This window comes from Neodiprion pinetum, chromosome 4, assembly GCF_021155775.2.
Source record: "Neodiprion pinetum isolate iyNeoPine1 chromosome 4, iyNeoPine1.2, whole genome shotgun sequence".
NCBI classification, from domain to species: Eukaryota; Metazoa; Arthropoda; class Insecta; order Hymenoptera; family Diprionidae; genus Neodiprion; species Neodiprion pinetum.
Genome location: NC_060235.2, coordinates 36193719 through 36206441, shown reverse-complemented (window position 1 = coordinate 36206441; position 12723 = coordinate 36193719). Strand labels below are relative to the sequence as shown.

General features: G+C 39.2%; 3 protein-coding genes across 11 annotated transcripts in view; 1 reads left to right on the top strand and 2 right to left on the bottom strand.

Annotated features, from left to right (window-relative positions):
- The window catches only part of LOC124217462 (putative fatty acyl-CoA reductase CG5065), a 30683-nt gene extending 29965 nt beyond the window's left edge, over nucleotides 1-718 (bottom strand). The window contains exon 1 of the mRNA XM_046623097.2: nucleotides 667-718. The gene's annotated coding sequence lies outside the window, so the exon portion shown is untranslated. The remainder of the gene's footprint in view (nucleotides 1-666) is intronic.
- A 22-nt stretch (nucleotides 719-740) lies between these two features.
- Nucleotides 741-12309, top strand: LOC124217457 (dynein axonemal intermediate chain 7). 3 transcript variants are annotated; one of them, XM_046623085.2, is made up of 14 exons: nucleotides 741-1046; nucleotides 1595-1781; nucleotides 1862-2002; nucleotides 2081-2155; nucleotides 2433-2632; nucleotides 2717-2889; nucleotides 2984-3256; nucleotides 3420-3497; nucleotides 9815-9971; nucleotides 10044-10329; nucleotides 10414-10509; nucleotides 10656-10874; nucleotides 10981-11088; nucleotides 11284-12309. In XM_046623085.2, the coding sequence occupies exons 1-14, from the start codon at nucleotides 961-963 to the stop codon at nucleotides 11422-11424; spliced, it is 2220 nt and encodes a 739-aa protein (XP_046479041.1). In that variant the 5' UTR covers nucleotides 741-960; the 3' UTR covers nucleotides 11425-12309. The 3 variants fall into 3 exon arrangements, with proteins under 3 accessions (XP_046479041.1, XP_046479039.1, XP_046479040.1); XM_046623083.2 differs by having other exon boundaries at nucleotides 3336-3497; XM_046623084.1 differs by having other exon boundaries at nucleotides 3336-3497; nucleotides 11161-11426.
- LOC124217456 (toll-like receptor 13) lies at nucleotides 3542-8893 on the bottom strand. 7 transcript variants are annotated; one of them, XM_046623076.2, is made up of 8 exons: nucleotides 8274-8890; nucleotides 7321-7650; nucleotides 6202-6606; nucleotides 5673-6119; nucleotides 5236-5504; nucleotides 4910-5124; nucleotides 4585-4795; nucleotides 3542-4528 (listed from the first exon to the last, which is right to left on the bottom strand). In XM_046623076.2, the coding sequence occupies exons 1-8, from the start codon at nucleotides 8437-8439 to the stop codon at nucleotides 4187-4189; spliced, it is 2385 nt and encodes a 794-aa protein (XP_046479032.1). In that variant the 5' UTR covers nucleotides 8440-8890; the 3' UTR covers nucleotides 3542-4186. The 7 variants fall into 7 exon arrangements, with proteins under 7 accessions (XP_046479032.1, XP_068991657.1, XP_046479038.1 ...); XM_069135556.1 differs by having other exon boundaries at nucleotides 5236-6119; nucleotides 8274-8634; nucleotides 8708-8890; XM_046623077.2 differs by having other exon boundaries at nucleotides 4285-4538; nucleotides 5236-6119; nucleotides 8274-8893.
- Nucleotides 12310-12723: the final 414 nt, after the last annotated feature.

Sequence of the window (12723 nt, the reverse complement as noted above, 5' to 3'; positions counted from 1 at the left end):
GATAATTTCTTTGAACTTATTCAGCACACGGATTAACAACGTGTGATGTACATGCATAACTTTGGTTGACGGCTTACAAGGTTTCGGCACTAGGAGGGTCTGAATTTTTAGACATTCACTTCCTAAAGTGCAGGACGTGGTTAAACAAGTCGTCTTGGCCCAAAGTCGTGCGTCATACAGGGCTATTTTATCGACAATACATATGTTTTGTATTCTGTTTCTTCGCTCTTGTACAGACAATAGTCGAGACACCGAGCGGTAAAAAGAAAACCGGTGGTAAAAAGAAGATGGGAAAAAAGCGAACGAAGGAACTGGAGAAATCGAAATTGGCAGCAGCTGCTAACGAATCTTCTGTGGCCGGGTAAAAGTTATCAGGAAATTTCTAAGGAAACACTGCGTTCGAGGCGTGTTGAGAGACGCTCCTCGCTTGCAACTGATCCTTGAGAGGAAGTCCGTCTATCTTATCATCGAAACGTCACAGGCACACATCCCGTTTTCCTTTCTCCAATCTCTTTACTAACGTCGTACACAAAGTCCGAAGCGCTTATCCGGCGCAGATTAAATTTCTACAAGTTTGCAATTAAATTTAAGGCAATGCAATATCAGGGTTACGTGTCTGAAGGTACCGCCTCTGAGTAAACCTCGCGTGTTTTATCGGACGCCTACCTTAGGTAAGTATTCTAGGTAGATACTGCTCCCTACCTGAGGTGCTAATTTTCCATCAGTCTGTTTGAGCTCACGCTTGTGCAAGGTTCTTTATCGTACTAGAGTTGCCTCGAATGCAAGCCACGAGACTGCACTGTTTCGTTTAAACAATACGATTGCATATCCGTCCGTATATTATCGAATAGATACGTTATTCGAGACGTTTAAAAGACGGTTTAAAAACGTACATCCAACTATGGATTGAAAAGTTTGAATCAAATCGCGGTGCAAAGCGAAGTATACAAGATAATCAAAATGGAAAACGATCTTCTGACCTCGATTACTTTCATCACTAACTACATAGATACCGATAGAGAAAAAGCCAAACGGGAGGAAGAACGGTATGGTTAATTATTTGAAAATACGCCCATACGTGTGAACTATTTATCACCGAATGTTCTTGTTGTGGATAGGCTTAAATATCAGAAAATTTTTTTCGTATTTTTTCGAATATTTTTTATGTCTCACTTCACACGCCTCTCGAATAATGACAACAGACAAATGGCGGTGGAGCATATTAATGTGAATAAATATAAATTGTTCCTCCATCATTAAAAAAAAAAAAAAAAAAACATTATGAACAACGGTCTGCGAACATTTAACGAATTTAATCGTTCGAATGTGACGGAATATTAGAAAGGAAGGAAAATATAGTTCAACTTGACGTAGATGGCATTCATGCGTTGCAAATAACTCGTTGTTAGCGTGACCGTGAAAATTTGCAAAATAATAAAATAAAAAATTATATTTATCTTCACCTGACCTCAGGTTCGCGTCAAACGCAGAATAGAGTACCTTATATGATACAGTATACTTTGAACATGCACACGTAAAGTATAACGTGTTTGGTTAGTCGATAATTACTCTTCTTTTTCCTGACATCGATCAGATACAAGCTAATCCGAGAACTTTACGAAGAGATTCGTCAGGAAAAGCTGAATTCCGTAAGAAAGGTAAAAGAAGAGGCGGAGGCGATGAAGCTAAGAAAAGAACAGCTTCAAGTCACTTGGTACGTTCTCTACGATAACAACAGAGCTTTCATGGACTACCAGCTGAGTAACAAAGATGTCGACTCTGTGAGTAAAAACCCCAAATACTCAAATTAGGAATGAAAAAATATTCTTGAGAATTCCGAACTCCGACCTATTGATTTCAGTGGGATCAATATATGAGATGCGACGGGCTTCCTGATCCTGGGATCGTTTCGGATCTCAACACTTACTTGTTCCTTTGGAGTCTCGATGATTACACAGCGAACGTTGAAACTGTGGCTAAAAAATCGGAGGAAGTCATTTACGTAAGTTTAAACACAAGGCAACGCCATGACTCTTGATGCCTCCTGAACGATCCGTTTATTTGCATATCTTTGTTACAGCTTTTGAACAAGCTCGAGAGTATCATACACTATTCCGTTATGAACCCTCGAGAATACATCGACGAGTGTATATCGGTAAATTTTAAGTTTTATTTATCAAGAAAGAAAGCGTTTGAAACAGTGGAGAAAACAGATATACAGTCTCGGATTTTAAATATCACAAATTTATTTCCCATTGTAGAACCATCTGCAATTTTAATTGCATCACTTGGTGAAAAAAAAAAAAAGAAACAAAAAACAATCCGAAGACTATATGGTTTCAATCAGACGCTTTCTCTCCACGTAATCTGGATGCAGTGTTTCAACCGTTCGAGTCGCCCACACATTCATTACAACTTCGTTCATCCGCTAGATCCGGCAGCAGTTTAGAGACAAGCTACAAATGTGGCTAGACTTGGCGACCTATCGTCTTTTGCGTCGTATAGAACAGGGAATGATCAGGGAAGATTTGCGAAATGCAAGATTCGTGAAAAAATCAAAGCAGTTGATTTGCTGCTTGTGGGCCCTGATAAAACTGCCAATCAGCATCAAGCAAGTGACAGAAAGAGACAGGTATACGATGTATTCCCTCGGCAATGTCAGGCATACATGTTATACATGTTGGCAAGTTGACATTTTTTTTTTTTTCTTTCACAGAAAACCGGTCGAAGTTGTTTTTGACGAAATCAATTTAACTATAAAAATGCCCATGGACGTTGATTGTTATTGCATGGCAATTCGTGGAATGTGGGTTAAATATGACCACTATTCCGATCAAACTGCATCATTCAATGAACCGGAATTGCCAGAAAAGTATCTAGGAACGCTAGGTTCGTACTTAACTGTATTCCACTTTCTCGTTGGCCACGAGAGGTGATCAATCCGAAATACTTATGAATCATCTGGTTTTGGTTGACCGAACAGATCTGCTAAATTACTGTCAAATCGAACACGAAACGAAGGCAAAGATAAGAGAGGAGCAGGCCGAAGGTCGCCGGTTGCGTCTTGAAGAAAAGCGGCTGATGGCGGAAAAACTGGCGAATCCACCACCGACGGCGTCGCAGGCGGAACAAAAAAAAGCAAAAAGTCAAGCCGGGCAGTACGGCCGCGGTAAGAAGAACGAACCGGAACCAGAACCAGAACCGGAACCGTTGCCTTACTTGCCAACACCGGATGAGATAATACTGGCGAATGAAGGTGACCGTTGCATTTCTCGCTCTTTTCCTCATCCAAAGTGAACTTTTTTCACAAACGATTTTCGTTCTCCAACGTGCAGGTGAAGTGAGAAAGGAAATAAGGAGGCTGCTATTTACCAGGTGCGAGAAGACGGAACTCAATTTAAGAAAGTACGCTATTCTAGGTGGCGCAATTCACGTCGACTTGGTCTATCAACCGGCTCAGCCCAAAGATATGCGAAGAGATATTCTAATCACCGCGTGTGAGTACGTGCACATTGTGGTATAGTCGTGGCGTTCACCATACTTCGCACTGAGGTTTTCTTTTTTTTCACTTGCTCTTTTATTCGTGTACATTTAAGGACGTGCAGGCGTGCAGTTTTACATTGATTCTCATGGGAAACTGTCAGGCTCAATGTAAGAACACGTAAAATTAAAAGTAAAATAACTCCGGTATGGTTCAAACAATCGCTATTCAAATTTTACACGGGTGCAGTTTATAGAGTGAAAGTGACAACAATTTTGATTATTTTTATTGACCTAGCATGATTTCGACCTACATCCTTGTACAGCCTTAATGACGTGTCTGCATACCGCAAACTGAATTTCTTGTGCATAACATTTCAACATAAAAACCTGTCGATTCTGACTAGTAAGTTTCCGTCCATTCAGAAGTCAATACGGGGTAAGATGAGAAAAAAAAACACATCGTCTTCCCGATGATTCACTCGAGAGAACGAGAGTTGTAAACTTATAAAGAATAATATTATTGTCGGTGGTTTTGATACGATCAACAGTGTTTGTGATCATACTTGTCTTGCTACTACATTCAGTCAATTTTACAATGATCAGCTTCGTTCGACGTCTCACACGCGTTAGAGATCAGAAAACGTCTTTTGATCTCGCGATGGTTAACAACGACGATTGTTTTCGTATCCCCCGGTATTCATCGCTACGCGATTGAACTTTGCACCGACTTATTGGCAGTTATTGCCCTTCTTAAACGCTTCCAAAATAACTTCCTCACGTTTCCATCTCTGCTGTCCTTGGGCCAAACGATGTACGTCTTTACCATCATTAGATAATGTAAGATCTTTGGTCGATGCCTTCTCGGAATTTCTTCAAGGAGAACCAGGACTAGTTCCTCCCGACAAGTCTCTAATAGCCGGTGTTGCGCCAAGTGCATTTCAAACTGGCACCACTGTGACTTTATGAAAAATCCGCTGATTATCAGAAGGATTGTTCTGCTCTGATCCATCCCCATGATTATATTTTCCAAAATGCTCACGCCCACCTGCAAAGTACTAGAGTTACAAAAAGGAATGACAGAATAATTCTAATCAAACTTACGTGAAAGTCCCTTTCGTGAAAACAAATGCTCAAATTCGCCTCCGGACCTTCGATGTTTGGAATTAATTCCTCGATAACCCAATTTCTGTTCTCGTCCGAGTAGCTGACGAATATATCGTAGATGTAAATTCTGTCCTCGCAGTTCTCCGCATTGATCATACTCAGCAGCGTCGCGTTTTTTATCTGAACTGCAACGTATTTGATGTACCACCTGAGAAACGGCAAGTCTGTAATTGTATAATATCCAGTTTCTCGATAAAAACTAGGCATTGTAGTTGACCCGCTTTTACCTCACTCTTACTGTTACCCAAGCAATGAATCGTACCATTTCCAGTATATTAACCCTCCGACGCCAAAAGAGCAACTAAAGACCAGTATCAAAATGTAGAGAACATGCTGCAGTGCGCTCAGCCAGAGTTGCGCCAATTCTTCCTGGCAGTAATCACTTGTATCCTCAAACCTGATGTATCGTTTCAACGATACATCTGTACAAGTATGCGTTCTACCGCTTGACTGATAATCTATCAGTATTGAAAAATTCTGGCAAGAAGAGAAGAGAGATTAACGCTGGGTAGTTTGTTGTAATATCGTGAGAATTTCGTAGGAGGATTAAACCGGATTTGTTTACTATTTTAATCGTCCACCTCATACCTGGCTGGAATTATGACTGCCAGTCCTGATGGATTCCATAAAGTTTTTCAGCTGGCAATTGCAAATGAAACTATTATTTGCCAACGTTAAGTAGGTCAATGATTTAAAGTCTTCTAGCATGTCATCCGTCATCAAGCTGAGGACATTGGAATGCAAGTAAACACCCTGCAATTTTGGGTTCTCCGCGAATTCCCTCCCGTCACTCCAAGACCTTATGTAGTTCGAAGCAATATTTAAATGCTCTAAGAGCGGGAAATTTTCCAACACACCTGAAAAGGTATCTATATTGTTGCGTTCCACATGCAGAAACCTTAGTAAAGAGAGTTCTTGCAATGCTTCAAGGTTTTCAAGGCCTATTCTATTCATGAAGAGCTCTTGAAGTGTATCTAGCCCCTTGAACGTTTCTGTGCTTAAGTCAGAACCAAGTCCGAAATTACCCGATAGGTCTAAACTTTGCAAAATATTTAACTTTTCAAAAACTCCATCATCCAAGCTGCACAGACTGGTTTTATGAAGATCCAAACTGACCAACGAAGATGGCAATCTGTTCAACAAATGAGACGTTCCACAATGAATCGGGGTGTGACTCAAGTTCAACGTTGTTAAGGAATAAAGGCCGGTGAAGGCATTGCGTTGCAGTCTCATTCCCATATTCTGGTACGGTTGCGGAACACGTCTGTTAAATGTCAGGTCTAAAACTGCCAAATTCATCAGCCCCGCGAACGCATGATTCGACAAGGTAAAAATATTATTATTGGAAATACGAAGCCGTTTCAAATTTGCCAAATTCGTGAACGAGCCCTCTTCAATTGAATTTATACGGCAATGCCGTAGGTCCAATTCGACCAAAAATGGCATTGGCGGAAAGTCGGCCCAAGTTGATCCTGAACAAGGAGATACGTTAGTTAACAGCCGCGAAATGATTCATAATCGAAACTTCATACGCCATGCGAATTTGGTACTCACCAGTGGATATATTGGAATTTGCAAGTAGATCGTAGACGTAACTTCTTTCGGATTCCAATGAATAGTCGGAGTCATCCTCCTCGTTATTTTCCCGTGTATACGATTCGGTTGTGCTATCTATCTCCGTTTCCTCCGTTTCTTGTGCCGAATTATTACGAAACGTGCTGAAGTCATTGCCGAAAAGAGACAACAACTTTAGGGAATATTGGACAGGCCTTAGGGCTTCTCGAGGAACAGTGGTCAGACCGAGACTGGCGAAACTCAGGATTTTCAAATAAGAACCCCTTTCGGTGCTATCCGCACTGATCGTCAGACCCTGCATCAAGTTCGAGAGATCTTCGACCGATATGGAGGCATTAGCCATGTCCAAGACCCTCAGAGTATTTTGCACCGGTACCAAGGTATCTGAGTTCATGAAAAAGAGGAAATAATTTACCTACAACTGTGTTCTTACAAGAAAAGTACCTGAGTTGAACCTGAAGTGTTTTTTAGGGTGGGGTCGAAGTTCCGAATCGTAAAAGCTCCGAAAGTCCAGAGGAAACCAGTTTGCAGAAGTTTGGAACCGTCGGGGGTTTGCTATTCTGAGCAATTCTTATTCGCAACTTTGGTTCTTCGGTGCTTTGTTATTTCGTAACTTTGTATCTCATAACTCGCTCTTCCGGAATTACGTAGATTCGAAAATTTGTAATTCCGAGGATTTGGACTTTCGAAGCTTTTACGATTCGGAACTTCGACCCCACCCCGATTTTCTTCAATCTGCGATGTGTTGTAGAACACCAAAAACATTAGACACGTATTTTTTTACGTACCAAATTCGGCCGTTTCAGGCGCAAAAACCACTCCGCAAGCTGATCCTCAAAAGACAAATTAAGATGCAACTTCTGAGATTGAATAACGTCCAATTGGTTTCATCAACAAACTTTACGTCATTGTCGAGAAATCCTAAAAAAAATGATTTGAGGATAAACTTTAGGGGTGGTTTTTACGCTTTAAACGGCTGATTAGCAGGTAAAAAAAATCCGTGTCTGATGTTTTTTATGTACTACAACATATCATAGAATCAAGAAAATCTGTTGGGTATACAACAAGTACTTTCCTTGTTAGTACCACTGTACCTACCATTGGCTACCAATCCTACATCCGTATACCGCATATTCAACCATGTCAGACTACCATTTGACAACCATCCAAAAGTTTGCGAGGTCAAATTGAACAACTGCAGTGACTCCAAGCTCAATACCGTCAAGTCTGATACCGAACAGAGATCGTCGTCGGAATCTATTTCTTCTCTCCAGTATTTAAGGGGCTCCTCATATTCCTCAGAATTTTCCAAAGTCTTGTTCATCTGGACTATAATTGCCGTTGATGTCGTCACCTGTTCATCTGATCTGCCGTAAGATTCGTCATCCAGCAATCGACTGCCCGTTAAAAGATAAGATTTTCCTGGAACTGAAACCAGAAAAGCGTTCAAACATTGAGCCAACACATAAGTCAGACAAGTATGTTATTATTGTAGCTTGTAATTTCACCAACTCATTGCTTGGATCGATACTTTGTCTCACATCGCAGACAATAACAGTGATGTGATACGTATGATCTTGTTCGGAAAAAGAAATCTTGATCCGTGAAAAAAAAGCGATGTCTATCTGTCATTTGTGCAAATCGTTACAAATAATCCACGTAGGAAGTATTAAAGTACAGAGGTGCTGGAGATATAAGCCAAATTCCGTAATCTTACAATCAATTATGGGTGACCGGAAATAATTAATATAACACTGATAATTTCCACGAATTTTTTACTTCATTTATCTTTGTTTGAAGTGGCGGCGTTGACGGAGAACTGATATCAGCTGGTATTATGTTTGGCGACGTAATTGTGATGTACAAGTGTTACGAAACAAAGTAAAAGAGAGAGAAAAAATTATTCAGAGCAAAAAAAAAAAAAAACAAACAATTCAGTTAATTTTATCTCGAAGACTTGATTTTTGAAATGAGAATATAGGACGTATTACGCGCAATTTTTTCAGCACACTTGGGCAAAGTTAGCGGAGTTAGAAAATGTGCCGGCCTACCTTTTATCTGAACAAATCCCTCGTTGCTAAATGCATGAGTGTTGTGACGGTTATATTTATTTCTGAATCCTGTCGGCGTTCCGACGACATCGCAGCTCAGTGTCTTACTCGTTTTCGTAATGGACAGTAAAACCACAATTCCAGTAAAAAGAATGAACTTTGCCATTTTAATTGGCAGGAATCACGTAAAGCTTTGCGTAGTTCACATTTTTGTGCACGTCATTAGGTTCCTTTGAATTAAATCATCCGGGCTCGTGTTGAGCGACTTTGTTTATCGTTTCCTCCGTAATACCGCAATAAGGATTCACTTCATTTTCAATTTTCGCACGTCAGAATTTGAAGCCCGTACTCTGTTTATATTCTAATAAGATATTATTTCTCTGATAGATTTTCTTACTCGTACGCGTGAAAATTATAACCCCAATTAGACTTACGGGGCGAAAACACTCAATAGTTGAAAAAAAACGCGTGACAAGGTACCAATTTTGAATTTTTTTTCAGGAATAAATCTACTTTTTTTAAATCGATTATTGCGTCCCATTCAATTCACGTGTCGTTGAACTTACTGCCATTCCGAATTATATCATTCAATTGTTGAATTTTCCACGACAAGAAAAGAGTGGGGTGATAATGAATAAGCCACATCTGACGTGCAGGCTGCTACAATCACGAAGCTTAGAATTTTATCTACTCAGCTGATAGTGTTCGTCAATAACCTTCATTATTTGCTAGCTTATCGATACGGTTGAGAATACAGAAGATTGGCAAACCGTACGCGATACGATTTCCTAATTCGGTCGCATTTTTAAAATGATCGACAATACTATTTTCAAAATTATTATCATCATTTGTTAATATCCCTCTCCTTTATTTTCAGAGAAAACAGAGAATAAGAGAAGTTATGTTATAATCGGTCCACTAGAAAGGAAAAGTTGAATTTTTTTGACGAGGTTCTCGACGTTTTGAGATCTAGGAAATCACTAACGACTATTTCAGTCGACAATTAGCGTGTGTAAACAATTTTCTATCGAAAGATACCTCGGCAATGCATGAACGGATTTTAATGATTTTGGTCTCACTCAACGTGGCGTTTCTTTAACTTAAAACTGAATAAATTTTGGATATGATTGATCTAGTAGTTTTAGAATTATTCGAATAACAAAATATAAAAAAAAGAAAAAAACGAAAATCAAATGATGGTACACGGAGAAGGAATGTACGAATTTTAGTGATTTTGGTCTCAATCGACGCGGTTTGTCTCAATTCTCGTCTGAACTGACGACTGATTAGATATTAATCTAATCGATTTAAGAGCTTTTGAGTTATTTCAATAATGAAATTTGAAGAAAAAACGATCATTTATGTAATAATGTTTTCTCAGCTCGAAACGCATCAGAGCGGGTTGTTTGTAGGATGGCTCGTCAGGATCAGCCATATTAACAACTCGTTTTTCTTATATCTACTCAAAGTATAATATGACGTAAGGAATAACATTTCCGCAACATAAATCTTAACCTTACACCTTTGCAACCCATTTTTAGTACAGATTCCCAAAGAATTGAAATACGTTCCGTTTATGAAACCTTACGACCCGCCACCGCCGGCTGCTCAAGATGCTGAAAGACCACCGGAAGTGATCGAGGCAGAAATGAAGGCCTTGGAAGAAGCCATGGAAGCTCTGGCGCTGGTCACTCTAAAGTCAGTAACTAATTTTTACATTTCTTGAAAGTAACGTGTAACAGCGACGTCCATCTCTTATAATTTTTGTAGGATTCCGGATACGGTGCTCTGGTTTGAACCACCTTTGGTAGCTCACTGGCTGCCGGAGAGAAAAATCTGGTCGACCAAAGACGTCCATGATATTAAATATAACGAGGAACAGCAGATAATTACTTTCAGAACTGGACGGCTGGGTGTTCACGGCCTCGCCGGCTACAGATACATTAATCTACCCTTTCAAAGTTGGGAAATGAAACCAGAGTCCGGGAAGGAAAACGGCGGCGGCGTGATCTTGTCGATAACAGCAGCAATCGTTCAAGTGGAGTTCATTGTCAGAGTGAGGCAACTGGAGAATCATTATTTTCGTTATATTCCCCGGGATAAAACAAAACTCGGTTATAATCAATTGTAACACTTTCAGGAAGATTTGGTATGCCTGCGTTCGTTGGTTGGTGGAACGAGTTCCGCACTCCAGGAAATCGTCGGTGAATATATGAAGCTGCATTTTCTAATACAGGTATTGACGCAATACAAGGATTAAGTTACGACGAGGAGGGACCGTTTTTCTGGCACCTACTCTCTCTAAACTAAAGACTTTTCACAATATCGATAATTGATCGATAGACGAAAACCTGCCTAGTATACGTCAAAGGCACTTTGTAGAAAATGCGAGCAGGCGGATGCGATCTTTTTCCCGATCAGGACGCTAGGAGCTACATGAAGGGGCTCTCTGGAAAACATCCGGTTGTTGAAAAACACCTGCAATCCTGCATGGGTCTACTCTGCACCGCATACCTATTTGGATGGTCCAGATGGAATGCTGGCTGCACCCCACGGGAAATTGTCATTCAGTTCAAAGAGATTCACGGTTGTGTCGCGCAGGTAAACGATTACGCATTTTCAAATAAATTTACCCCCTATCCTTTCTGTAATGAAATGCGAAAAGTACCAGAGTTATGGCTTAAATCCTGTTCTTGCCCACGCTTAGCAATCGAATTCGACTCTCTTGGTTTCTCCACTTGAAACATGTTTGGTCGACTGCACGGAGGTCAGTCCGGAATTTAGTAACAAACGTTTACCAGACCAGGAAAATCAGGTGAGCGGCCATAATTGTACACTTAAAGAATATTGAGGTAATAGTACATTACGATACGAGTACGCAAAGTAGGTCGTTCCCGCACGAGCGAATTTAGTACATTGTATCATATGGACTCATCGTCGGTAAACGGACGAATGTTTTGAGAAAGTAAATTAACTCTACTCCTCGTTACCGGTGGTTCCTGCATCGCAGTTTCACGCAGATTTGTATCATATGGCGATGCATAACGCTGGGATAAAAAGTCGAATGCTGATGAAAAGCGTATCGTTCAAGCTTGCGACGATTGTAACTCAGCTTCTCCAGAGAACAAGTGTTATCAGTATGTCGTCATGATACGTTTTTTCATAACTTCTACTTTGCGATTTTACGGTGAGTATAACAATGTAGAAATGATAATCTACGGATAACGGTTTCCTACAGAAACGAAACTCGATACTCTTGTTATTCCAAGGTTTCTATAAATACTAGTTAAAAGCATACGTAGCCTGAAAAAATAAAGAATATCTATTTTTCATTGTTATAAACTTTTAATATGAAGTTAAATTATATTCTAGTCACTGAAATCTCACACAATCAGTCAGGGAGTTCAATTTATTGACATATCATAACAAATGTTACTCTAATCTTGGACATAAGTGAAGTAGTTTTAAAAGTGTTTTATTATGCACTGTTATGAAATTATATGTATTACAGATTGTAATATGCTAGTATTATATACTAAAATATTTATCATACGTTTTCGACAAATAAAAATATATATGTCGTTACTTAATTTATTGACGTGTACAGTTATCAGGTACATACATTGTGCTGTAATTTCAGCAGTTTATCGTTACACGTGTTAACTGAAGCACCTCTGAAACTTGAAATAGTGATAATACACTTATAACGATACATAAATAATATCGGACCTTGTTGGAACAGAAATAAGAATTGGAGTTAATAAGAATATCATAAATTTGCGATCTGATACTAACAATTCAGACTTATTCCGAGTAACAATTTATTTTTACATTAATTAAATCAAGGTGCGCGTACAGAAATACGGAACAATGAACTTTTCCTCCTTCAATCCTTGTTAAATTGAATGAACGCAACTAAAAGAGTTACCCGAAAAGTAGGTAATAACTGAGAGCCCAAAATGGAATTTTGTGATCCTTCAGTGGGTTTGTTTTTGCAAAAAATGCTTTCAATTTCACTCAATAAAGAAAGAGTGTTATGCCCTGGAGAAATTTCGTCGCGATACATTTTCTTCCCTCAACATTTCATAATTTTCCTTTCACTGCTTCTATTACACTCTTGTATTTGTCGAAGTAACGGTTCTTAGCTCAATTTTAAAAACGCGTCGAAGGCGAGGAATCCAATTGGAGAAATATTGGGTAAAGCTAAATCGTATAAAACATAGTGAGAATTATAAAAATGAATTTATTCTAAAAATAATCGATGCATCGAATAATCGAGCCAGACAAAATAATCGAACACGACTCGTTTGAATCGGTGAAAATTAATCGATTATTAGATTATTTCGTATTTATTTGAAACGGTGCTAGCGGAAGAATTTTTTTCATAATTTATAATTTCATTCAAAATATTTTTCAATTTTAGGTGAAAATATTCATTTATCTTTCACTT

Coding starts and splice junctions, on each gene's coding strand:
- LOC124217457 (XM_046623083.2), top strand. CDS start 961: ATGGAAAACGATCTTCTGACCTCGATTACTTTCATCACTAACTACATA. Junction 1,782..1,861: donor GTAACAAAGATGTCGACTCT/GTGAGTAAAAAC, acceptor TATTGATTTCAG/TGGGATCAATATATGAGATG. Junction 10,330..10,413: donor AAGTGGAGTTCATTGTCAGA/GTGAGGCAACTG, acceptor TAACACTTTCAG/GAAGATTTGGTATGCCTGCG.
- LOC124217456 (XM_069135556.1), bottom strand. CDS start 8,439: ATGGCAAAGTTCATTCTTTTTACTGGAATTGTGGTTTTACTGTCCATT. Junction 7,651..8,273: donor GGGATTTGTTCAGATAAAAG/GTAGGCCGGCAC, acceptor TTCTGGTTTCAG/TTCCAGGAAAATCTTATCTT. Junction 6,607..7,320: donor TGTAGGATTGGTAGCCAATG/GTAGGTACAGTG, acceptor TCATGAACTCAG/ATACCTTGGTACCGGTGCAA.